Here is a 25,458-nt window from a genome sequence, read left to right on the forward strand (position 1 = left end):
GTCCAAGTTTAGATTCTTTTTTTCTGGGCTCCTCGTGCATTTAGATTCTTGCTCAAGATATTTTTCACAGCCCGATCAGAGTGTGAAAGCCCAGTTTGTCCGAACAGAACTGCTAGTACGATGTTCCCACAGAAGACAGTCGCGTCCCTGTTCTGATAGAAACCACTCAAGCCAGCACTCTCCTTAAAAAGCAGGGAGGAAGGTTTCAGGGGCTGGGGCACACGCTGATGCCCTTCTGGCTATCTCTCCACCTGGCTGTGGCAGGAGAGCTCTTTCCCGGTGTGGAGTCAGCCGGGCCAGTGCGTGAGCGACTTCACATTATGCCCATGTAGAACTGATTTGGGAGGTTCGAAGCACAGGAGCGACACGACTAAAATGCTCCGCTTAGCTAGATGCGGCTATTAGGACGCCTAATAAATATTTATAGCCCCTCACCGAGCAGGTGATTGACAGCACGGGGGCAATCCCTACCCTGCAGCTGCAGGCAGGCAGCCGCCTCGGGGAAAGCATCCCGGGGCTGGGGTCGCGTAGAGTAGGGTGGCGTTGCTTCCGCACTCGCGGAGGGGCTTGGGACGGCCCTCGGAGTTCCACAGTTCGTGCCTTCCTCCTCAGGGGCTGCAGGCACCGCCAGGGCAGGACCCGCCCCGGCCCGCGGAGGGACGAGCGGCCGCTGCGCGGTGCGGCCCGGCCCGGCTCCCCCCGTGGTGCGGGAGGGCGCTGCCGCAGTGACTGCGGTCCCGCGGAAAGCTGCGGAGCCGCCCGCCCCGCCGCAGCCGGGCTGCCTGCAGGTGAAGTGAAAGTCGTCGGGGAGAGAGAGCAGGAGGAGGAGGAGGCGGCTGCGGCGGCGGCGGAGGAGGAGGAGGAGGAGGAGAGAGCGCGCAGCCCGTCCTGCGCGCTGCAGCCGGCGGAGGCTCCGCACCGCCCCCGGCCCTCCGCGGCGCCGGCATCCCCGCTCCGCCGAAGTGAGTGGTCCCCAAGTTCGCTTTCCCGGGGAAGGGGGTGACCTTGGGGCGATCGCCCCGCGGGCAGGTGGGGCTGAGCGGGGCAGGGGTCGGCGCTGCCCCTGCCGCCGCCTCCCGGTGCCGTCAGCGGCTCGGGGAGGCGAAGGGCGGGCGGGGAGCGGTGCTCGGGCGGCTCCCGGCGCGGGGGAGGCACCGGCAGCCTGCGCGGGAGCAGCCGGGCGGCTGAGCGCCGGGTCGGGAGCGCCACATCCTCCGGCTGGTCTGGCTGTCCCTGTGCCTGCCTGTGCCTGCGAGTCTTCTCCTTGTGAGTAAACTTAGGAATATGTCAAACTTAGAAGTTACTTATTGATAAGCGTGGAGTACTACAGAAACTGCTTTTCCCCCGAAAAACATGATGGGTGTGTGTGTGTATTGCATGCTTTGACTGTCAGAAGCTTTCCACAACAAAATGACTGTGCTTTTTGGAGGAAAAGAATCTCAACCTAAATCCTTTAAGAATGTGCAGTTTGAGTCGGCAGTTTTTCCTTTGAGCCCTGAGGACGAAAGCGCAGCTCTCCAAGCACTCCAGGTGCGGGGTCCGCAACCCTAGACCTGCTGCTCTGCTTGCAGGGACCGTGTGAGGGTATGGAAGATGCTTAGTGGGGTGTTTTGCGTGTCTTTGCCCATGTGTGTGCCCTGAGGTATGATCTGCTCTCAGCCGAGAGTCAACTTTTTCTGCTGCTTCTGAAGTTCAAGCAAAACTATTGTTAGCTTCAAGAATAGCAGGATTTGGCTTGTTTGTGTTTGGCAAAGTTCAGCCCCTGCATGCAGTACTGGGCAGTGTGATGATGTCAGCTTCTCAGAATATTTAAATGTCGTGTTTAGTGCTGCGTATCTGTGCTGCTGTTTAAAATCAGTCATCCTTAATGTGCTTTTATTTCCTGTTCTTTCTCTGTCCAAATGCCTTCAAAATCCTTGTTTGGAGTTCTGCAGATGAGCGTTGCATACTGCCCAGGGATATCACCAGCTGATCGTTTGCATGTCTCTGGCTGCTCAGGAAGGCAGCCTGGACAGTAGCTCTTGCTTATTGGGGAAGCATATTAGGCAAAGCATTGCATAATATCAATCATTAAGATGCAATCCTGTAGACTTCTAGTAAACTGACTTTCTGCTTGTTAGAGATGGATATCAAACCCATATTATTTATTTTTTCCTTCTGACCTTGTGAACTGTGTGAAGTGCAGTGAGTATGCAATGCATAGGAATCTGTATCCTCTAGTTCTCTGAGAATGACATTTTTTTACAGTGACCAAGATAGATCTCTGACTAACTGTACCAACTATATTTTTATTTCATTATCTCTGTGTTCACCAAGCCAAACCTAATCTCAGATTCTTTTGATAACACCCAAACTAATGCATGCAGGAATTCCTGGGCACACAGCTGCTCATGTTGTACGTACAGTGTCCAGGATGCAGCACTGATAGTGCACAACTCTTTCTGCAGCCAGAACCTCACTGTGATTTCATACTTTGTGTACTTGGAGTTCTGACTGATGTGCATAGGCCCAGCGACTTTATATAATGCCATAGTTCAGGCGTGGATTTTAGAGAACCTTTATCCTCACATCATTGCACAATTAGAGGAGGAAGTTTAGTATTGAGTACTTTTAATGCTCCTGTGTCTGGAACTATAAATATATTTTTTTTCCTGTATGGCAGAAAAATTATTCTAAAACTGTTTTGACAATTTGTTGTAATTCAGATTAGCTGTGTTTTCTAAAGCATTCAATGTGCAACAATAAAAATGCCATTAATAAAACTCCTGTATTTGGTTACTTTTTTCTTGCCCATAAAAGCATTGCTTTTGTATTCTTATTCATCATTGGTTTTGTCAGGGCTTTTTATTTGGTTTTGTTTTGTGCCTTTTTTTTCTTAACAGATAGATGTTCTGATTAGCTAATTTGCTGTGTACCTATTTTCAGTGCTTGACATAGCAATCTCCTGTTTATCGCTTTGTGATCAATTACTGTACTGATACTCCATGTGTGTAGCTTTTGGTTTAGGCAATAGGAAGAGGTGAGAAAAGTTAGCTTACCTTGTTTTTTCCCTTACCAGTGCTCTGGTAGGGCAATTTTGTTTGTTGAGTGAATAAATTCATTTCTCTTCATTGAAGGTTAAAGCTTGGCAGCTCTTTCATGTGGAGCCTTGTATAATAGGGGCAGTGGTTTTGTTGGGGCAGAGATGACGTCTAGGCTGCTTTTGGTGACAGTTTGGATTTTGTAAGGTTGCCCTTAATTGAACAGCTCTCTTGTGTTTGACATTTGCTGTGACCTCCTGCTGTAAGCAAAAGGAGACAGTTAATGATTTTGAAGCTTGTCTTTCACTCAGAGTTGAAAATGAGGATGTTATTTCTAGTTCCTGTTCTAACTCTCAGCAATGATTGAATTTTCACTTTTTTTTTCCTGATATTCTATTGCATCCCTATCACACTTGAAATTTTTACAAACATACAGAAAAATTTGTGCATGTACTGAAAGCTAGGTATTTAAAGTTTGCTTTAAAGATACGGAAGTCTTAGAGATAAAGCTAGCCCATTTTTACAATAGTTATGTTGACTAGTCAGTTAGGGTTTGCAGACTGTTGGAAGTTAAGTTAGAAGTAGTGAAGAAAGCAATGAGGAGAAAGTAGACTGTGGGTGGTAAATATGGGACTAAGAAAAAGGGCCATGCTCTGGAGCAAGAAGCAGAGGATGCAAAGCAAGCTGAGAGGGAGGAAAACTAAAGAAATTGCTGGGAAAGTGGGGTGGAACTAATGTTAGCTGCCAGGGAAAGAAAAAATATGGACTTTTTCTATTTGACTCATCACTTATATCAAACTGTAATGAGTTTAAAATCTCATGGAGAACGACGTCATTTTTACTTATGCCCATTCTGTATTTGACACTGTTGTGGTGGGCAGAATCTCAAGTCTATAGAGAGGAATTTTATTGCAGACCCAGCTTTGCTGGCTTGAGGTAACCAACTAAATAATTTGTGCACTACCTCAGTCCTGGGCTCTTCTACTGAAATAGTGCATGTGACTGGTTTGTCACGGTATTTGTGTGTGCTTGCACCTCGGCAATGGAACTGAAAATGGCAACTTGAGCATTCAAAGGGTGGTTGGTGGTAACTGCTTTGTCTCATGCATAGCCCAGCTGGAATGTAAATTGCTGACCTGGGGGTGAAGGCCCTTCCAGTCCATTGCAATTACTTGAGGTTTTGGGCCTCCTCCAAAACAGTGCGTTCCAGCTAGGCATCACTGATTCTTTAATTCTGCAAAAAATAAATGAATGCGTTGGGCTGTGGTGCAAAGGGACATTCCTCTGTGATACCAAACATCTCAATCCCTCTGACTGGAGGAGGTGTGGTCCTTGGTCTTGATTCAGTGAAGACTTGAACATAACACTTGACATGATATTTATCTGTTAGTCCTTCTAGATTTGTATCCATGGATTTGGATTCACTAAAGATGTCTCAGAACTTGTATACATAGTTTATATACATGCAAGACTGCTTCTCATTTTTTTTCTTCCTCAGCACAGTTGAGTAATAGTGTTTCTTCCATTTTTTTCTCCAGTGTAAACTGGAATTGGCTATATTCCTGAATGCCTCAGAATTCATTAAATAATGGAATGGTAGTTTTCCAAGCCAGCATGAAACGAAATAACTTGTGTACATGTGTGCACAAAAAGAAAATGCTGAGATATTTGTTGTTAACATTAAAGTATACTTTTAGATCTTGGGATAACAACATTGTCTGTCCCAGGGTGATGGGTAATGCCAGGAGAAGAAACAGGTTTTGTGTCAGGGACAAAATGCATTGGGACAGTACAGTGGTTATTCCAAGATCATCCCTTGATAGTAAATGGTGGTGGTGGTTTGGTTTTTTTTTGGTTTTACTTTTTTTTTCCCCCCTGTTTTTGTTGTTGTTGATTTTTTTTTTAATTAAGGGGATATTAGAATGATTGATTGTTATCCCTTTTGTTCCAATTTCTTTGGATGGGAGAGGGAAACAAACCCTTCTGTAGTTCCTCACTTAAAATCTCTCAGGAAACCCTGAGAGGTTGGAGTATCTCCAAATTGCTTGATACAGTGTTTGTGTTTGTGCAATGTAATGGTGAGTTTGTAAAATCTTGTGGACTATGTGTTTCTTTGAAACAGGGTAGCTTTTGTATTTGTCACCATATAGGTTCTTTCCCTGTATCTCTTCCTTCTGCCTGTAGCATTATGCAACTTTTTACTCTAGGCCCCAAATTGCCTAAAATACAAGTCATAAGTCACGTGTGTGTGTGAGTTTCTTTTTCTTTTCTCTTTTTTTCCTTTTTTTTTCTGTTCATGCAGTATAGACTAAATCAGTTTTTAGATCTTATGAAATGCAGTGGAAACTGTTACTTTTCTGCATCCCTTCTTTGAGTGTGGTGACACATGAAGTGGTGCCTTTGTAGAATTCGGTAGGAGTTTGGTTGAGAGCCACAGGATGATTAAGATTGACAGGGATCTCAGGAGTCCATCTTGTACAACCTCCCAGTTCTAGCAGGCCCGCCTAAAGATGGTTGTCCAGGCGACTTTTGAGCATCTCCAAGGATGGAGATTCCAGGGCCTCTCTGGATACCCTGTGCTCAGTCAGTATTGCTAAAAAATATGTGGACTCCTTTGAGATGGAGTTTTAGAGGAGTGTTAAAATCTTTGCGATTGGCAATGAGTATTTGATGAAAGATGCAATTTAAACCAAATTAAACCCACTACAACCAAAAACTTCTGGGGTTTGCTTATTGCTAAGGTGCTTTATACAGCTTTATGCTGCTCAAACTCACAAAAGCTGGCATTTTGTTCTTCAGCTTGCCTACCTGGTGCTTCCCTTTCATTCAGTTTTCTTGTGATCTCTATCCCAAAAGAATATGAGCACAAGAAACATTTAAATCCTAATTTCCTTTACAAGAATGGAGAAGGAAGCCCTGCTTGGACTACTGACTAAAGAATCCCTTAATTCTGGAAGAATGAAACTTAATCATGTCAGATTTGGGAGTTCTGGACCATAAATATCCCCACATCCTCCTGCTCCTTTCCTGGTGCAGCTGATGCTGGTGGGTGCTCCATCTATTCTGTTCCTGAGTCTGGATATGCAGTTCAAACAGACCTTTCCCTAGCTGGAGTCACAAGTCTCAGAGAAGATCTGGAAAACAAAATACATATTTATCAATTAATTTGCCATTTGTGGTGTTCACTGTGTGGCTAATGTTACTGGCCTATTCTGTACTTTCTTTAGAATACATTGAAACTATATTGCATAAATTCAGTTTTGTTGCATTGCTCAGGTACCATGTACAGCAGAGTAGGCAAGACTACTTATAATTAAGCATTTACTAATTGTTTTAAAAACTAATTGTATATAGCTTTTTGACCTAGGAAGGTTTTTGTAAGTGAAACATAGCAATACTTTTTTTCCTCATAATTGACTCACTATATTCTGTTTAAACCAGTTTTTTTCTTGCCATATTGCATAAAATAGAGTAATAGAAGGCTCTCTACAAGCATGCCAGAGCTCAGCTTCATGTTTTTGGCCATTGGGAAGCCAATGGAGAAAAGCAACAAGGTTGTCTTGGGATCATGTAAAAGAGAACATGGACTGTCAAGATAGTTAGGACTGAATATTGCTTTAGTAATGACAAGTCCTACCTTGGAAACAGCATTCTGTCTGGCAAAAGTCTAAGTTCTGTGATTAGGAAATATATTCTATCCTTTATTGCTATGACTTGGTATGGGGATTATTTGGAAAGGTTTGCTGGAAGAAGTTTCTTGAAGTTATTTGTCTTCATGTTGAAATCCATAAGGATGGATTATACCTATTTGTTACGCAGGCATGGAGTATGTAATTAGAACTTTGGCTGAACATGTATTATGCATTTAGTGAGCAAATGCTTTCCATTGTTATGTTTGTTGAGTAAACCACATTTTAGTATGGATAATCCTCTTTTAACATAATTAGAACATGGAGCTAATACTAAAACATCTTCAGTTTAAAGACAAATGGGATAGTAATAGTATGCTACTGAAGTATCACCAAAGAAATATTGAAGGAGTCGTGCTATAAGCATGACTACAAGATTTCTGTATTTCATCCTGGCCCATTTCTTTCATTCTCGTGTGTGGTGCTATAGTAATTATGAAGGCTTTAATTGCCTAAGGGCTTGCCAGCTTGCGTTTGCCAACTATGCTGAAATCCTGGCCAAAATCTTCAAAATCATGCAGTAAGCTGCAGTTGGCTCAGAATGGCGGATATAAATAGATGATATGGTGCTGAATTACAATTCATTATTGAAATTCAGCTAGTATCTAACAAATAGCCATAAAAAGGCAACATTTTTTTCCCTAATAAGAGCTTTTAAAAGAACGCAGTATTTTTTTTTTTTTTTATTTAGCAAAGTTAATATTTATCACAACATTGTAAGATCTAGTTCTTAGTTTAGTGACTCTTTCCAAACAAAAATATTTTTCTGTTTTTGAAAAGAGTTGTGGTCTACTATCTAGTTGGTTTCCAGTATGAACAGTTCATTATTTTATTTTGGGGTGAGGTAAAATTTGGATGAAGACAGTGCATTTTATACATAAATTGCTTTTCAAACATCTTGCTTCAGAAGTTGCATTGAAGAACTGCAGTACCTAATTGATAGTGTTTTCAAAATGATTTGTGTTGCCTCTTCCCAGTAATAAGGAAAATTTTTGCCAGATTTGAAAATGGGAAGATACAAAGGCTTGTTCACGGAATCAATTTTAACTAATCTGTGTGTGGCTCCCTAACAGTACCTTCCAGAGGCTAGAACAACATCAAAGTCCAGTGGCATGACCTGTTATGGCAAGTATGGGAAGAACTCATGGGATAAATCAGTCTGGAAGGGACCTCATAAAGTCTCTAGAGTGGCCTCCAGCAGACAGCAGGGGCAGCTGTGGTGTCTGAACAGGTTGCTTAGGGCTTGATTCAGTCTTGTCTGTGCAGGCTCCATCCGTTTTCATATCCCTCAGGACAGCCTGTGCTGCTGCTTGACTCTCCTAACAGTGAAAATGGCTTTACGGATTATGGGTTTCTCCAACCTGTATGCTTGGTGTGTGCATCTGTGTTAGATCTTGACTCAGTTTTTTGTGTTGCCTGTCAGGTGGTTTTGCAGTTTGATTTTTAGAAGAAGGGGATCAGTTCCCTGATTTAAGTGTTTCACCTATGCGCTTGGGCTGTTTCCTTTGCACACAGAGAAGTTGGGTGCCTTAGAAGCCAAGCGAAAATGCACTTCTTGGGGCAGGAGGTGCAGAGTGTGAGGAAATGCTGCATGTGTTATATTTGATATCCTGTCTCCATGGAGCTTAGGCATATGAGGCCATGCCAAGTATTGGGTGTGCTAGAAGTCCAAAGTCTAGCATTTGCAAAGCATTATGTGGGGCCAAGACCAGGACCTAGTTCCTGAAGCTTTGTCTGTTTGTGTTGTGCAGCTAGAAAAGCTGTTTAATTGACTTATCTCTGCTCCTCTGAAACACGAGACCTGAGTATGAATACTTCAGGGCATTTTAGGTAATAGGCAAACAGGTTAGTTTGAAGCGCTTTCAGCAGTGTTTCAAGTTACCTTGTACATTGCTGCCTTCAAACTAGCAGTTCTTCCCTGAAGGTTCTTCTAAGATGTACTAGGTAATTCTGTGAGTGGTAATCTGAGGAATTCAAATTACTTCAGCCCCAAGTTAGCACTTCCAGCATCACCTGGCAGGAAAGTGAGAAAAACATTCAGCAATTCCTCAGCCTAAGTAAGTCTAAACCCACTTGTCCTGTACCCTAGCATTGTAACTTGCTGAGGTCTGTTTATGTGTCTCCTATTAAAACTCTGCATCTGGATGAACAAACCAACATCCTTGGGGGCAAGAAAGCATAAAGCTATTTCCTTTCTTTTCAAGTGATGGGAATGCTGAGAAAAATGGACCTGAGCTAGAGTTCACTGTCTGCAGATGCAGTTTCTCGGGCTTTATCTGTGTTACTGTGAAGTGTAACTGCTGGTGTATTCACTAAAGGTATTAGTGATGGATACATCAGCTGTCAGCATGCTAATAAGCATCATTAACTATCCTCAAAGCAGCTAAATGACACAGCTGTTGAAAAGGCAGGAGTTGCACTCTAGCCTCCTGTCTGAGCTCCTCTTTAGGCCCTAATGGATGGAGCTTACTGGGGGAAAACCTGAGGGCAGAAGCTTGGAGGCAGGTGAGTCTGTGTGAGAGATTCCTCCTTTTGATGTTTGCTTTAATGTTAACAGAGCACCAGCATGCACTGGAATTGTTTGACTAGAGTTACTGTTTTGTGTCTAACGACCCATGATCATTTATTAGTTTCTGATGTTATTACTGTAATTGCAATAACATCAAAAAATTTCCAAATGATGCAGTGAGGCCACTCTGCCTTCCTTGGTTAATTGTAGGTGCAGATTTACCGGTAGCTTAACCTTTTCATTTTTTACTGTTTTCAAGGTGTTGTCTTGCTTATCTAAATGTTACAAATTGTCTTTGTAAACCAAGTGTCTCCATGGATGGCTATTAATATCCTATTACTGTACTTCTGTTATTTTGTAATGTGAGTCTTGTAACCAATTCTTTTACGGGATTCTCTTTATGGCCTCTGGCACAGAGCTTGGTCTCTGGATTGCTCAATAAAGACCAGGCCTCTGAATGCTTTCTATCATTCACAAAAAATCAGACCATTCACTAGCATCCAGCACAGCAATAAATGATTTTAAATTTTAAAATTTTTTTTGCCTGTGAAGGAGAAAATCCTCCTCGCGTTTGCGGGAGGGCTGAGAAAAGAAACGGGGCACTCTGAGATTAAATGGAAGGAGATCTGGGGCACAGCGAGGAGCCGTTCAGCATCGTCTGCCCCTTAAACTCGGGATTCGTGTGCTGAGGAGGGATGGGAGCGGCGGGGCGCTGCCGCAGCTCTCCGCGGCCGCGGGAGGGAGCGCGGTGGCTCCGCGCCGGCCGGCGGGGCTGCTCTGCCCGGGCCCGCTGCGCACCCTGGGCGGAGCAGGGCAGGGTTTGTCCTCGCCGGGACATCTGCGGCTCAGCTCTCCTGTTCGCCGGGGCTGGAGCGTCAATGCTATTTTATGTGTCCAGTTTTAAAGGTTACGTGGGGCGTTGTGTGCAGGGCGAGAACAAGAGTCTCTTTCTTCTGCAGGCTGCCGACTTCGAGAGCTGCTGGCAACTTTTAACGAGTGATAAAGTTGTACTTTTCCCTACTCGTTTTATTTTTATGGCTGACATTTTAAAAATTCTGAACAAATATCTGCAAAGGGCACCAAATAAGCTGAAAATTATTAAGATTCAAAGATATGAAGTGCAGCGATGAAAATATTTAAACCACAATTTTGTTTATTCTTTCCTTTCTTTGGTGGATTAAGCTAGTCAGTGAAAATCTGTCTCAAGTTCTATTGCCCACCCCCTCAAAGAGAACCTCATTTTGCCATGCAGCACTACTGGACACAGTTGTTATAACAATGGCATTTCTTTGTGATTCTGTACTAAGCTGAATTTTAAGGATTCTTGGTTTTCTCCCCATCTTCGCATTCTGTCACTACAAGGATTTCATTTCTCAAATGCTCAAAGAAACCCAAATACAGTATGACCAAAGAATATCAATAATACCTATTTATCAACTGCTTTAAAACATAGCTATTGTTTTAAAATCAGAGTTCACCAGAAATACAGAGCAAATCAGGTGCTCCAGCCAGTCATGCTAGTTCCTTAGGTGCAAAGCACCCTTTGAATTCAGACACACAGAAGTCCCCCTGACCCTCAGTTTACTGATGTTCAGAACCATGTTTCTCAGCGTTTTAAGATTTGCACATATTTTTTCCTGAGTTATTTTTTCCACATCTTACATTTGCTCTAGAAGAAGAAATGCAATGGTAGTGATAAAAAATACAGACACATTTTCCTTTTGAGGCTATACAATGGTATTTGACACACAGAATTAAAGCATGAAGGTAACCAGACAGACTGTCACTACATTGCAGCCACTTCTCAGATTCAGTACTTTATTATAGACCTGTATGTAAAGGATATGTTTGTGAGATTTGACATGTCCAGTAACTTCTAGTGTGACGTGTAGCAACTTGAGCCTAAACCCCATCTTCACACCTTCATCTCCTTACTCACTTTAGAAAGATGCAGACATTAGACATACTGTCCTTTTTGATATGAACCAACCCAAGTACATGAATAAATTAATAATGTAGGAGAAAAATAACTGAGGCATAAAACCTAAAACCTTGAGGCTAGTTATTCTGTGGATGAATATCACATGAAACATTCAAATATAGCAAAGTTAGTTATTTATTGTAACCAGGCAGAGCTGAAATACTGTGACTATACCAGTTCACCAAATGTCAGGTACTAAATCGGAACTGATTAAATGTGTAATTAATTTAGTTCATGCACTGATTGTGAAGAACTTCAAACTAATATGTGTGTACTAATAAAGTTGCATTTTTGCATTGCAGCAAGCATGAGCAGAACTTTTTATTTGTCATCCTGGTCCCCCGATTTTGTTTTACACAGCTGAGTAACTGTAAAACTGAGACTTTCTGTCATGTGGAAGCAACAAGAAAAATGTTTGTAGTCTCCTAAATAGCTTTGTTTGTCCTAAAGGCAAACCATATAGTCAAACCATAATTTTCTTCCATGGTTAAATACTAAATGATGGAAATTTGCTTGTTGATTGTTGAGAATTGTTGATACAACATTTGGGGTTTGGTGATTTACTTAGTTATTGATTTATTCTCCAAAAGAACTTTTTATGTTTCCATAGTCCAAAGGATAACTGTAGCAAACCAGTGACTGATGGAACTGATGCTTTATAGCTGCTTTTAGTTTTGAATTTTTGGGGTTAATACTAGCAGTTCTCAGGAATAGAATTAACACTTAGCTTCTTTCTGTAATAATACTTACCTGCTTTTTGTAGCTCAAGAAAGGTGCCATGCTGGACAAGCAATGCTGAGTGCTAAGTGAGGCATGTACTGCGCACGTCTTCCTCTTGCAGCTCTTCCAGCAGAAGAATCAGGAAGTTTTGATAGTAGCACTACAGAATGATTGGAAAACAGGAGGCTGTCGAATTCAGTAGTTTCTGTTAACTGTGAGAGTTTTCTTTTCTTGTGCATAGGGTAACATGACCTACTAATGCGACCATTAACTTACAGGGTAGTGCAAGTTGCTTTGTGAAGTGGGGCAGGAGGGTGAAAGCAACAAGTCAGTAGCTAATTGTCAGAAATTGGAGGGTGTCACAATAGAAGTACTCTTCTAAACCTTGTTATTTCTTTTCCTGTAGTTGGCTACTATCAGAAAAAAAGTGGGCTAATAAATAGTAAAGTTTGATACGTTGCAACCTGCCTTGAGTTTTACACAAAGTGGCAGTTCCAGAGCAGTTACACTGCTGACTTCTGTTGCGGTCTCCCTCCAATTCTGTTGGTGTTTTAGCTCTGTAGTACAGAAAATAATCTTTCATTCATATTTTGTCATCAGCTTAGGTTTCTCTTTGTCTCTTGACACCCATGTGCAAGAATATTTGTAGAAGAACTTGCTTAATAGTTTCAGAACCCATTTTTACAAACAACCTGCACCTTTATTTCCTTTAGGAATTCCTTTCAGGTGCGGTGTTTATCATACAAGTTTACCTGTGGCTGAGTATGCACATCCTTCATTGCATATATCTTTATCTGCACTGTAAGGGAGGCTTGGTGAGCACTGGCAGTACTGCTTTTAGAAAGAACAAATGGCCTGTAGATGCAGAGCCTGAGATGGAATTGTATCACCTTGTGCTTGATGAAAGCTTATTTTGAAGAAATGCTGTCTGTAAGACATGCTTCTGCTATACCGTCCAGTCTCTTACTAAAAAGGGTTTGTGTTTTTTTTTTTTAATATAATCCTCTTCCCCGCCTCCGTCCCGTCCCCTTCCAGTTTCCATCATGAGCATGTTCAAAGGAGTTGTTGTTGGTGCCAAATGTGACAAAAAGCTGAGCAGGAAGTCTGGGACTGGTGCCGTGCTTTGAGCTCCCTTCTGACTGTATGAAATGAGTGAAGCATCCATGCTGTCTCCCATTGCTTTATGTTTTTTTTTAACATTGATACAGTTTTATCTCTTAATCCAGGATCTTGTGATACCAGAGAGAGAAGCTGGTGTGATACAAGGGTCTTGAGCTCCATTGCTTTTATGCAACACATCTGTTTCATAAATTTGATTTTATTAGCAGTGGTGTTACAGGTGTCAGGCTTTCAGTGTGGATTTCTTTTAACTGTACCATGAAGTACTGTTTGTTAAACAATACTTCTTGTTTCTGTAGGTTACGGGTTTCAGGGTTCAGTCGGGACCGGGCGGACGTAGACGGATGGAGATCTCTGTAGGCAGGTCTTGGGACACAGTCGGTTTATTGTAAAGGGCGTGGGTATTGGGGCACTGCTCAGAGCTGCTAGACTCAGCTCTGAGCAGGCCCAAGAGAGTAAGCAGGTGAGAGAGAGAGAGAGGGTGTAAGAGCAAGAGTGGAAGTAAGAGTAGAAGTGGAAGAGAGGAATAGAGAAGTGGAGAGAGAATCAGAATGTCTGAAGTCCTGGTTACAATACAATAAATCATCTTCTGTACTGAATATTCTAATTGTCACTAACCAATCTAATACAAGATACAAATCCTATAGCATTTACATACAGCCTATAAGAGTTCTTATATTACCATAGAGTGTTACATCTTAACTTCTAAAAACTACTCTTTGGACCCCTTCTGCTGAGCTAGTAGGGTCTGCTCTGACCCTTGGACCTGTTTGCAAGCAGAGGGTATTGTTCCATCAAGGGGGGATTACTTCAGTCGGCCATACCATTGTTTTCTAGTTGTTCAGTAACTAAGACCTGGTATTTCAAAAGTGGCTTTCATTTCGATGTTGCCTGTAGTTTTCATATTCCCAAAATCTTTTGTCAGGCAATCATATTTCCAAGGTTTTCCTGTTCCATCTTCCCCAACAGTTTCTTTTCAAAAATTATGTTTGTTATCAAACACAGTAGTTGAGTTATAAGTAGAAACCAAAATGGTGGCATGAAACATAAACATTTCTCACCTTTGGGGATGATGAAAGAAAATACCTTTTAATAACAGTGTTTTACTAAAATGAGTAAAGGTGAAATGTGAAGATGGTTTGTGGGCTCAAGATGCTAAACATCATGCTAGGAACTACTAGAACACATCAAATCTCACAAACATAGCCTCTACATCCCAGGTCATAATAAAATACTGAACCTGAGCAGCTGCAATGTAGGGACAATCTGTCTGAATACCTCTATGCTTTAGTTCTTCATGTCAAGTATTGTGGTGTAACCTCAAAAGGAAAAAGTGCCTATATTCTTACATTGCTGCTGTTGCCTTTCTTGTTCTACAGAAAATGTAAGAGATGACAAAAATAAACTGAGGGTCAGGTGGACTTGTGTGCATCTGAATTTGAATGGTGCATTGCACTTAAGGAACCAGCATGACTGACTGGAGCACTGCATCACCTCTCTGTTTCTGGTGTATTACAGCTGGTGATGGGTCAGTAGCTCTGACCAAGGAAGCTGTGACCGGTCTGGAGAGATGGTCCTGAAAGGAATCGCCTTCCCGAGGCCCGGTGTCTTCCCTCAGCTGCTGCCTAGGAGGGCCCTTGCAGAAGCTGTCAGCTCTTTAGTGACTGTCAGCTCGTGATTTCAGCTCAGCTCTGCAGGGCAGCCTCCAGGCCAGGCCAGACCAGAGAGAGATGAGAGGCTCGTGTGGCTGGCTCTGCACGGAAGGTAGCTTTACTGGTCCATACTCCGGCAAAGGGGAAAGCCAGGGATGAGAGCTCTCTCTCCCACAGGGGCAGAGGGCTAGCTTTTATAGGGATACAGGGGATGGGTGCCAGGGGGTAAGGGCCAATGGGTTACAAGGGATCTGCACAGGGTCTCCCAGAGGATTGTGGGTCTGTCTTTTCTCGCCGTGACTAAAAAAGTGGTTGCCTTTCCAGGGAGTCCTGCTGGCCGATTATGCAATCTCAGCAGACATCCCTCCAGGGCAGGGGCTGGGCATACCCCACACTGGTGAACTTTGATTTTGAAACCATAGCAATGTTTTAAAGCAGTTGATAAATAGCTGTTATTGATGTACTTTCGTCATAACGTGTTGGGTTTCTTTGAGCATTTGAGAAATGAAATCCTTGTAGTGACAGAATGCGAAGATGGGGAGAAAACCAAGAATCCTTAGAATTCAGTTTAGTGTAGAATCATGAATGAAGAAATGCCATTGTTATAAATACTGTATCCAACAGTGTTGTATGGCAAAATGAAGCTGTTTGAATTTCTTAATTGAATTTTCATATGTAGCATATTTGGATTCTTTCCACACATAAGCTTAGTTCATTTTCCTGCATGCTATAAGATTAAGCAGGGCAACATTAGGGTTTGGGATTTTTTTATTTTTAATTATTAAGGTGTTGTGAACAGATTGATTTCCACACCACCACCACTTCCTCTTTTGTGTTGTTCATGAGAGAAATATGCACCCTTAAATTCTATTCCTTATATGTGCTAAAGCCTTTAAAATACATTGTTGAAGTGTTTAACTGTTTAGCACAGTTTATTATATTCACATACGTGCAGTTCTGTCATCCCTTAGTTGCTCTGCCTTGTCCACTGTGGTATTTTAGTAGTCTTTTTTGAGTTCTTGGGTTTTTGTCTTGAGTTTACAACTGTACAGGATGGACTCTTCAGTCAGTCATTACTGGTGTGTTTCTTGAAGTGACAATTACTATGTAATGTTTTTGCTTTCTGAGAGGTGTAGATCTGGATGCAAACAAGAAACAGGATTTATACTGTCTGTCTACATTTATAAAAGTACTCTTTAGCTGTGAATGGAGATGACTGAAGCACAGCCAGGAAAACTTTATCTGATACTTGGATGATTGCCATAAATAGAATTCAGCTAACACATGCCTTTGTCTGTTGTTGAAAATCAACTTGAAAAGGATTAATTTCTCAACCCTGCTCTGCTGGGAAGAATCCTGAATATTAAAAACTTTTCTGAAGGTTAGTGGAACACTGCATTAACTGGTTTTTGTTCAGCTGTGAATTGCTCTTTAATAGTAGCATTTTTGGTACTAAGAGCTGTGTTTTAAAAAATGCAAGAAACAACTTTGAGTTCTCATTTTTATTTTTAAGTACAAGAAATAATGATATTACAGTTGTGATACAATTTTAATGATTTTCTGGTTAATAATATATTCCTGATAATCTTTAAAATAGAGGCGTCTGTCTTTCAGCAAATTCTCCTATCTTCACTAGCATACTACAGTGTGCATTTCAGTGTTGTTACATTTGCAGGTAAGATTTGGATTTTACACTGTCCAGTGCTGCATCATCAACAAGTGCTCAGATCCTCTGCTGATTCTTCAGCAGAGCTGTGCCAACATGAAATTTTTGATCATGAAGTTTTCTAGTGCAGGTAGAAACATGGCATCTGCCTTTCACTATGTGCTCATGAATTGTCTTGATTTAGAGTTTTCTTCTTTTCTCTGAAGCCAGAGGAAACTGGAAGGAAGATTTCTGTTTGGCTGTGTAAAGCATTCCTGTACATGCTGCAGCTTCTTTGAAAACTTGCCACTGCTCCTGTAGCATCAACACAGCTCTGGTGCTGATAATAACAGGGGCACTGGAGGGAAGACTTGCTTCCAGTCTTTTACTGCTTTACCATCTGCAGCTACTCTGAGTTAGTGGGGCAAATAGAGGGAGGGTACAGCACTTTGTTTCCACTGTCCTCTCTTTAGTGGTGCTACTCAAATGAAAACATTTGATGAATATTAGGAAGGCTACCAGTTGTCTTGCTGACATACTTTGATTTGAGACCTGTGTGAAAATTAGTGGTCCAGATAGTGCTGGGAAACTTACTCTGAATATATTAATGTCAATAGGAACAGAGGGAAGCAGTCTTTGTGTATTTGTCAATTAATCACATTATTTTGATATGTATACGCAAAGACATCAAATAAAAGCATTCTTTTAGTAAGTCTTTCCTAGCAGATTGAGCACTGGGTAAGACAAATTCAATTGTGCCCTGCTGACAGCAGGGTGAGGAGTCTGGGCATTCTTCTATGACTCAGTTTCTGCATTTTCTAGGAGTAGTCAGACTGACAACTTTCTACAAAGTTTTAAGGTGTCTCCATCAAGACTCTTATATAGTGTATGGTGCCCTTTTGGTTACTTTCCCCAATGGTAGGTTTTTCTTGCTCTTTGGCTTTTGCCATGGTTAAATGGTTAAATTTCTATGGATAAGTGGGACTTGGCAGAGTTAGGTTTATGGTTGGAGTCAATGACCACAAAGGTCTTTTCCAACCTAAATGATTCTATCGTGAAGAATTTTAAAGAGTAACAGAGACTGAAACCATATGAATTAATAATAGCTTTATGACTTATCTGATTGCTGAAAACAGTTATTTTCTTGGCTACATTACTGATTTCAAGGTGCCATAGCAAAATGCAGATGTTCTTGTTCACTGTAGCTAATGTACCACTTGTGTGTGTATGTGCCTTGCTCATCTGTCTGGGCTGCATCTGAAATGATGTCAAAGGTGCAGAGGTGTGTGAGAAACACCATTTGGATGCTTTCATATATCCAAAATGGAAGCTGTTCTGCTCTATATTGAAATGACTTCCATTAGGAGGAGTTCACTTCAAGCAAAAAGTGTGTTAAGAGATACTTCTGCTTACAAAAGCGCACATCAGAGCTGAAGAGACTTGGAAGGATTTCAAATCTGCTTGTGCTTTTGCATTAAATGAATGATTTCTGGTGTTTCTATTCCTCTGCCCTTGCTCCATTGCTACTGTGTCCTTTTTTGCCATTTTCCATCATACTGCCTGTTTGTCCCAGGAAGAGACCTTGAGCCTTCCTATATGGGTGACTTAAGGTGTGCTCTGTGTTCTGTTCAGTTCTGTGTCTGCAGGCACCATCTCTGCTTGGTCCATGGTTAGGAAGTGGAAGCAGCCTCTTCCCAGTTTACGTTGAATTATGCAGTTCAATTAGCTATGTTTTAGATAGCTCACTGAAGCATAACTTTCCCCTCAGCAGAGCCCTCTTCTCACAGGGCAGCTCTCTGACCTGCCTCTTGTATATGTGGTGACAGATTTTTGTGTCATTTGTGCCTTGAGGGAATTCTTGTGCTTCATGGAAGGGGAAGCGAAGAGGGCAAACCACACTTCTACACATTTTTGGGTTTTTTTACTCTGCTTAGTGTGGTGGTGGAGAGGAATCTTCTCCACGTCCCAAATATTTTTTGGGCAACAGGCCCAAATGAAAATCCTGTTCTGGTGCCAGGAAGAGCACGGCTGAGATAGGCAGAGGCTTGGTTAGCACCCCAGCCCCACACCTCTGGGGCAGGATCTGCCAGCCTCTCTGCATGGCCACCATGGTCAAACTCTTGTACCTTCCAGGGTTTTCCATGAAGGATGGTTTGTTCCCTTCTTGGAGACTTAATCTGAGTCTTGAAGATGCATGTGAACTAGTAGGGCAAGAGAGTGAAAAGCAAAATGTGAGTCTTGAAAGACTGGGGCAGCTTGGGTTTTCTGAGATGTGTAAAGAAGCTTTAACATTTCTAATTTAATTTTAATTGTTAATCTCTTTATTTGCCATTAAATTAATCTTCAGCTATTCTATTTTATGTTGTTAATTTCCTTTCTTTTCTTTTTATATTTATGTCCTATGCATTAACAGTGTTATTCATTCAAAGGGTATGGCTATCAAACAAAATGAACAAATAATCAGATGGTTCAGAAACCTTTTTTTAAATTATTATTTTTAGGAAATAGGTTAAGCAGTTAATAGCTTAAAGTAAGATGGTAAGAAAGAATTGAACAACCCATTTCTCTTTGGTTTGGTCTACATTAACTCCCTCATGTTGCTTGCTATAGCTCTCATCTGCTGCCTGCAACACCTTCCCATTCCAAAGTTAACTGTTTCTTTCTTCTTGTGAGCAGAGGAGATCATGGTGAGGCCATTTGGAGAGCAAGTCAAGATCTCTAAAGTCAGTTTGTGGAAGGCTGCTTAAGCTGCTGCCACTGGAGATTGAATGTTACTCTGTCAGTCCCATGCCTGAGAGTGAATAGGTGATGCAGTTCTTGTAATGCATAACTTCTCTGCTTGAAAGTTGAAATTGAGTCCATGTTTATACATTTGAATGATTCAAATTTAAAAACAAGAGTAATTATCTGTAGTGACACACTAAAGAAACTGCATTTTTCTCTCTTCAGAAACACTTTTCCTCTGGAGAATTCAACAGCAGCAGTATAAGGCAGTTGCTCTTTTCAGAATATGGGATTTCTTTCCTGGCCCTGAACTTTTATCTTGCTGAAACTAATATTTTACGATTAAGAAGACTTGGTCACATCTGGTACATCTTAAAGAGGGTTGCTTTTCCAGGAATAGCATGCAAACATGAAATCAGAATCACAAGCAGATGTTTGCTAATATGGCCATAGATAACCTTTCGGTTTCATGTTTAATTTTTATAAATAACCATCTGTAAAGAATGCAGATTAATAGAGAACAGAGATAATTTCTGTCAGCGTTAATATGTTAACTGCGCTGTGTTGCTGATGTTGTATTTATTACTGTAAACCAGCATTATTTATTATACAAAATTGTCAGCTGCTGGTTACACAAAAAGAGACATTTTTGTCATTGCTCTTTTACAACCTGGAAATGTTTGCTTTTCTTTAAAGAACACAGGATGATCACCTGCGTCAACAAGACTGCTAATTTTGGCTTAATTCTTTCATCCATTGATAAATTACTTGTCAGAATGTTGTGGAATAGAGGGAATTTCTGGCTTTTTGTTTGCCTTTGCATTTTCAGTGAGCTTGGCATGGCTCTTGCAGTTGGGCTGGTAAAAGTGAGGTATTTGCTCCCTTGACTGCTGGCCTCAAAGAAGCATATTTTGGCCTATTAAAACAAAATCTGTTTCATAAGGCAGACCAGTAGCCTCTTATTCTCCTCTTATAATATTCTCCTTTTAACTTACTTAAATTAGTTTTGGATGGCTCAGTGTACAGATGCAGCTGAAAGGTCTCCCTGTCACTGCTGCAGCAGGAGACAAAGGCATAAGCTATGCTGCCACTGCCACTGCCCTTCTAGAAGGGTCCTTGTCACAGTGGGACCTTAATTGGTGGCAAAATGTATTCAGATGCCATCATGGGGAAGGCATGACATAGGACAATGTCAGAAGTGTCCCTTAGCAGTAAGAGCTGGATGCTCCAAGCATGAGGCAGCTGCCATCTACTTTCTGCTGAGGTATCCAGTACGTCATGTCTTTAGGGCAGCTCTTGGTGTTGTGGGAGTTCAGGATGGGGGCGACTACTCGTGAATCTGAAAAATTATTGTTGGCAGAGTCACGTTTGGGGAGGAATGCAAGTTACCAAATCTGCTTACTCAGAGGATGAACCTTGTGAGGAAGAGGGGTGAAGTTCATTGGTGTGGTGCTGCCCAGTTTGTGCCACTTGCAGGACCCTGCAAACCCCCTCCCTCCCCTGGCTCCAGAGAGTGGTGCAGGGCCAGTCAGCAACTGGGCCGGTGGAGAAGGGTGAGATGGGGTAAGTGCCAAAACAGGTTAATGTGAGTAAACAATCAACCTGTAGAAGGTGTCTGTTTGGGGCTTTTTAGGGGGTGTGTTTATTTTTTTTTTTTTGTTTGTTTTTAATTTTAGAAACTTTGGAACTTCTCACTTGATGATAATATTGACATTCCTCAGAAACAGAGATGCACATGAGTATAGCAAGTACATCTCAGCATCCAAATTTGCAGATGACGTAAAAGAACTGTTTGGGAAAGATAGCACAGCACTGAGAATTCATTAGAGCATTGCTTGTATTATAGTTGAAATACCTTCAAAGAGAAACTAACAATTGAAATAAGTTCAGAAGCAGAAGAGCCTTGCAGGCATTAGGGAAGGGGTGGGTAGAAGCTTATGTGCTAGCAAAATTTCTCCAGCTAGAATATTATTTTACATCCCTGTTCTGTAGTTTGCTCCCTTGGTAATTTGCAAATGGAAAATAAAATTTAGAATTATAGCTGACTAGATATTGTGAGCTCTCAACAAAGCATGTTTGTGTTCTGTATGCAATTATTACAGAGTTGCTGGGTACAACTTGGTAGATGAATCTGAGTTATCTTTTGTGTTCAAGCAATTTAGTCTCTTCTGTTGTGTATGAAGAACGAACTATGTTCTCCTCCAACTACAGCACTCTTTAAATAAAGGATATTTTGTTATTTTTTAAACCACTAATTATTTTTCAATTTTATAGTGAAAATTAACCTAATTTAATCAAGTATAGCCTGTACAAAAGATTTTGATTTTGCCAGTAGTGATTGTATAGACTGCATTCAGGTTTAAATAAGCAGTGTTGCTATTCTCAATTCTGAAGATATAAACCCAGCTACTCTCTCTGGCTCCTTTTCTTTCTCCTGGCTCACTTATTTGTACGTGTTCAAGTACTTTGGCCCTTTCAATCCTAGATGTGAATCTGTGATTCTTGCTAACAGATTGTCTGGGCTTGTTCTGAAAAATGCCACTTATGCATCTTGATGTGGGGACAATACCAGAGCATTTTGCCAGTGCCATGTTCTTTTGATGGGGAACTGGGGCCAGGAGAGGCAGAGGCACTGGGATTCTGCCTTTTGCTTTCTCTTAGGGTAGTTTGAAGCTCACAAATGGGGCCAACCATTTGCAGATGTGACCAATGATTCCCCACTGTTAAGCAGTGTTCTTAAAACTACCTTTGTTTTGAAATTTTGAGAGAGCATAAGCTGTGTTTATCAGACTACAAGGCTTTGTGAATATGAAATGTTGTCTTTAAGATTGGGAAATATCCGTTAAACCACATAGATGCAAATTAAAGGGTAAATTGCATAATTATATCTCAGCCTTTCAGTAGATCCACATTAAGTGTTTGCTGTACTTTTAACAACGGTCATTATTTCAGGATATTGTCACATTGAACCTAAATCACATTAATGGCATTGATAATCTTTAAACTCCTATTGTTCTTGAGTGACAGAGGTAATGTTACTGTTCTTTTTTATTTTCTTGCTTCTAGATAAATTTTTTTTATTTGAAATGACTAGAACTAACAAATGGATGAAGCTTGGAAATGGATATTGGTGAAATAAAGCTGAAATAAAATTTTACAAATGCTGGGAGCTCAGTATTTCTTTGGGCATATGTCAGCATTGCCTTGTGATGGAAGGGTAGCTGATGCTTTAAGATGGATGATTTGTGGCAGAGTAGTAGAGAGAAGACTCAGGTGCAAGAAGTATCACACTGATTATGTAGATGATTGTGGTTAGATCTATTGCTAATACAGTATCTAAATATTGCCAGTGCAGTGTATAATATAATCAGGTCTAAAGGGTTATACCATAAGCAGGTTCAATTAGAAATGTACAGGTTTGCAGTCTTTGGCTTGCAGAATGCACAATTACAAGGCTACAAGCCACCTCTGTGGCTACTTTTGGATTTTATTTCTGCACATGACTGGATCTTAGTGCTGTTACTCACCTGTCCAAAATGAGTGTTCCCTGTCTTCAGCCTGGATGTACCCTGCAGACATCTCTGCCTGGGGAAGGGGTGAGGGTGCAATCCACCTGGAAGCTGCCTGCAACTTCAGGGGACCAGTTGGCCCAGACTCCAGCATTTTATATCCTTTTGCAGGCCGATCTGTACCAAAGTCAATCACAGTCATCACAGCTTCCCCACCTCTGGAATGCATTCATTATGTTGACATACAGACAGATCCTCCAGCAACTTCCACCTGGTGTTCTAATCTTAGGAAAAAATCACATTGCCAATCAGAGACAACTGCAAGGGAGTGGGTGCGTGTGTGTGGGGAATAGGACTCAAAGACCTGTCTTTCCTTGCTGTCACCCAGATGCTGCTGGGCATTTCTGCTGCGTTAAGAATACTTGGTTTTGAGATCATTGCAATATTTTTCTGAAGTGAATAGCTGTTAAATTGCTCATACTTCCAGCTTTAATTGCATTTTAACAAACAATGTTTTTGTTAGTCAGCCTCGATGATGTGTTGTTTGCAGGGTTTTCAGCTGTGGCTGTCTGTGGGAGGCCACCACTGCTGGTTTCCAAAGGGGCTTTGGCACATTCACTCATGACTCACTTTTTTCTTGTTTTAGGTTTCCTGAAGTTCCTGTGCTGTGATGCCCCGGAATGCCTCATGGCAGAGCCACCCGGCCGCCCCGCTGGAGCGTGGCACTCCCCTGTAGAGAGCTGGGTAAGTGAAACCTCATCCTCGGCATGGAAAATGCTGCCCGCCCACATCTGTCTTCACAAAACTGGTGACATGGGCTGGTCTCATCAGCCCCTTCTTGTGTGTCTTATCACGCTCTCCTGGCTTCATGTGCATTGGAGGATGGTATGCTGGGCATGCATGTGTTTTTCTGACATGCTTTGAGGCAGTTTCTTCTGGAGAGGTGGTTATGTGTTAGATGGATAGGGAGGATATGAAGGCAGAATTGATAAGATTTGGAGATGCTCACTAGGATGTGAGTTGTGTCTTCGTTGTCTCTTTTATATATATCTTTATATATATCTTTTATATATATCTCTTTTATATATCTTCTCTTGTACATAGAAGATAAGCCTTGGGGTGAGGAAGGTGGGTTAGAGGAGGTGCATCTGAAATGCCCTATTGCTCCCCTCTTTAAAAAAATTAATTTCTGGAAAACCTATTTTTTTCTGTCATGAACACTGTTGATTTCCTTCATGTGCTATGAGCCCCATCACATCTTCCATGTAGTGCTAACATTTGATAGGTGGGACTGCCTGTTAATGGAAAAATTACTATGTGGTACTCCAGTTGTATTATTTCCCTCTTGCAAAACTAAGGTGTGGTGGGTGGCTGGGACCTCCTCTTTGACCCTCTGAGGAAGACATTTGACTGTTTCCAGGGCCTGAATTGGGCTTGGGCCTTTCTTTATGATTTTATCAGTGTATAGATCACTATGTCTGCTAGGGAATCCTGCTGAGACACAGAAAATCCTGCTTACGATTCTCATATTTGGGAATAAATCTAGATATTTGCATGTCAATATTTGTGGTTTTATGGATGGTTGTCAGGTATTAGACAGAACTGTGGACTTCTGGATCTAGATCCTTCTAATAGCCCTGGCAAACTTATGGGTCTAAGGGGAATCTCTAGGAATTAATCCAGCTGTCCAAGAGAAAGGACAAAAAAGTACTCACTGGCATCTGATCATTTGCTTTAATTGACAGGAAGGAGAGACATACCTGAAAAGAAATATTCTCTCTTGGTTTTTCTACAACAAAGAACTGTCTTGGGCAGTCTGAAACCTGAATATGCCAAGCAGAGCTGAGAAGAAATTATCCTGTTTTATGTAGATAATGCAGTCCAGTACTGGGACCAGTTCCTCAGACCTTTAGTTTAAGAAACTTGCAGATTACTGATGGACTGTTGCCTTTTGGATTTCATTTAGGCTCTGATAAGAACGCATTTTGAATATCTGATTTCCCCAAGGCCAAATACTTACATTTTTGGTCTACTACTGTAGTTGCTTAGCAAGTGCCAGCTCACTTATCCAGTGGTGGACATTCATTGTTAGTGTCTGAATTAATGGGTAGAGATTCTGCTGATTTTGAAAAACTGTCTGATTCCCAGGAAATGATCTTTCAAAGCTATGTTGTTAACTGATTATTTCCTGTCTTGTCCCATCATCTTGTTTGGGAGAAGATGATTGTGAGGAAGAGGCTTTTCTGTCTAGATGCCCACGGATTCAGAGAAGTCTGAGCCTGCTGCCCTGCCTTCCCCTGGGGTGGAAACTACATGGGTGAGAGATCTGTCTGCATGGTCAGGGCTAATAAGTGATTTTGTTAAACAGGACCACTTTGTGATCTTGAAAACACTGTCTGTGTGCTGTTGTTCTGGTGTCTGAGGGGGGGTGCATTGGGGCAATGTCTCTGGGAGGACTTGCAGCAGTGGTGGGTGACTGCTGTTGCTGAGAAGAAATGTGAATTGTTGTGTAATCCATGTTGATGTGAAGCTGCTTGAGAAGTCATTGTCAGCAGAGCACCATCAGTACATTGGTAACAATCACTTGGACTCATGACCAGGCCCTGTTCAGGCAATAAACATGTTGAAGCCTGTGGTTGCAATCTGTGCCCCTGGAGGGATTGTACTCTTATTTGCCTCTTGGGTAGATGATGTCAGCAATCTGCTCCTCTCATCTTGAGATCTGACCAGTGGAGTTACCTTGTCATCAGGTTTTGTGATGCTGTTAGCTCAAATGTTTGAAGCTCTTTCTGTTCATCATGCTTTGCATTCATTTCTGGTTGTCTTGAGACAGGCTGAGTTTAAATTCACCTTACTGCTGTGTTTGTAGTTCTGAGGGACAGACTCTGAG

General features: G+C 41.7%; 1 protein-coding gene across 1 annotated transcript in view; it reads left to right on the plus strand.

Moving 5' to 3' along the window:
* Window positions 1-1,171: 1,171 nt before the first annotated feature.
* Window positions 1,172-25,458, plus strand: part of KIAA1217 (KIAA1217 ortholog) — a 364,764-nt gene continuing 340,477 nt past the window's right edge. Inside the window, exons 1-2 of the mRNA XM_042042936.1 lie at window positions 1,172-1,266; window positions 23,215-23,312. Coding sequence (XP_041898870.1) covers window positions 23,249-23,312 — 64 coding nt within the window. The 5' untranslated portion in view covers window positions 1,172-1,266; window positions 23,215-23,248. The remainder of the gene's footprint in view (window positions 1,267-23,214; window positions 23,313-25,458) is intronic.

The sequence above is a fragment of the Corvus kubaryi genome, unplaced genomic scaffold (genome assembly GCF_017639235.1).
Source record: "Corvus kubaryi isolate FWS band 111438036 unplaced genomic scaffold, C.kubaryi_AGA036_p1.0 37398, whole genome shotgun sequence".
NCBI classification, from domain to species: domain Eukaryota; kingdom Metazoa; phylum Chordata; class Aves; order Passeriformes; family Corvidae; genus Corvus; species Corvus kubaryi.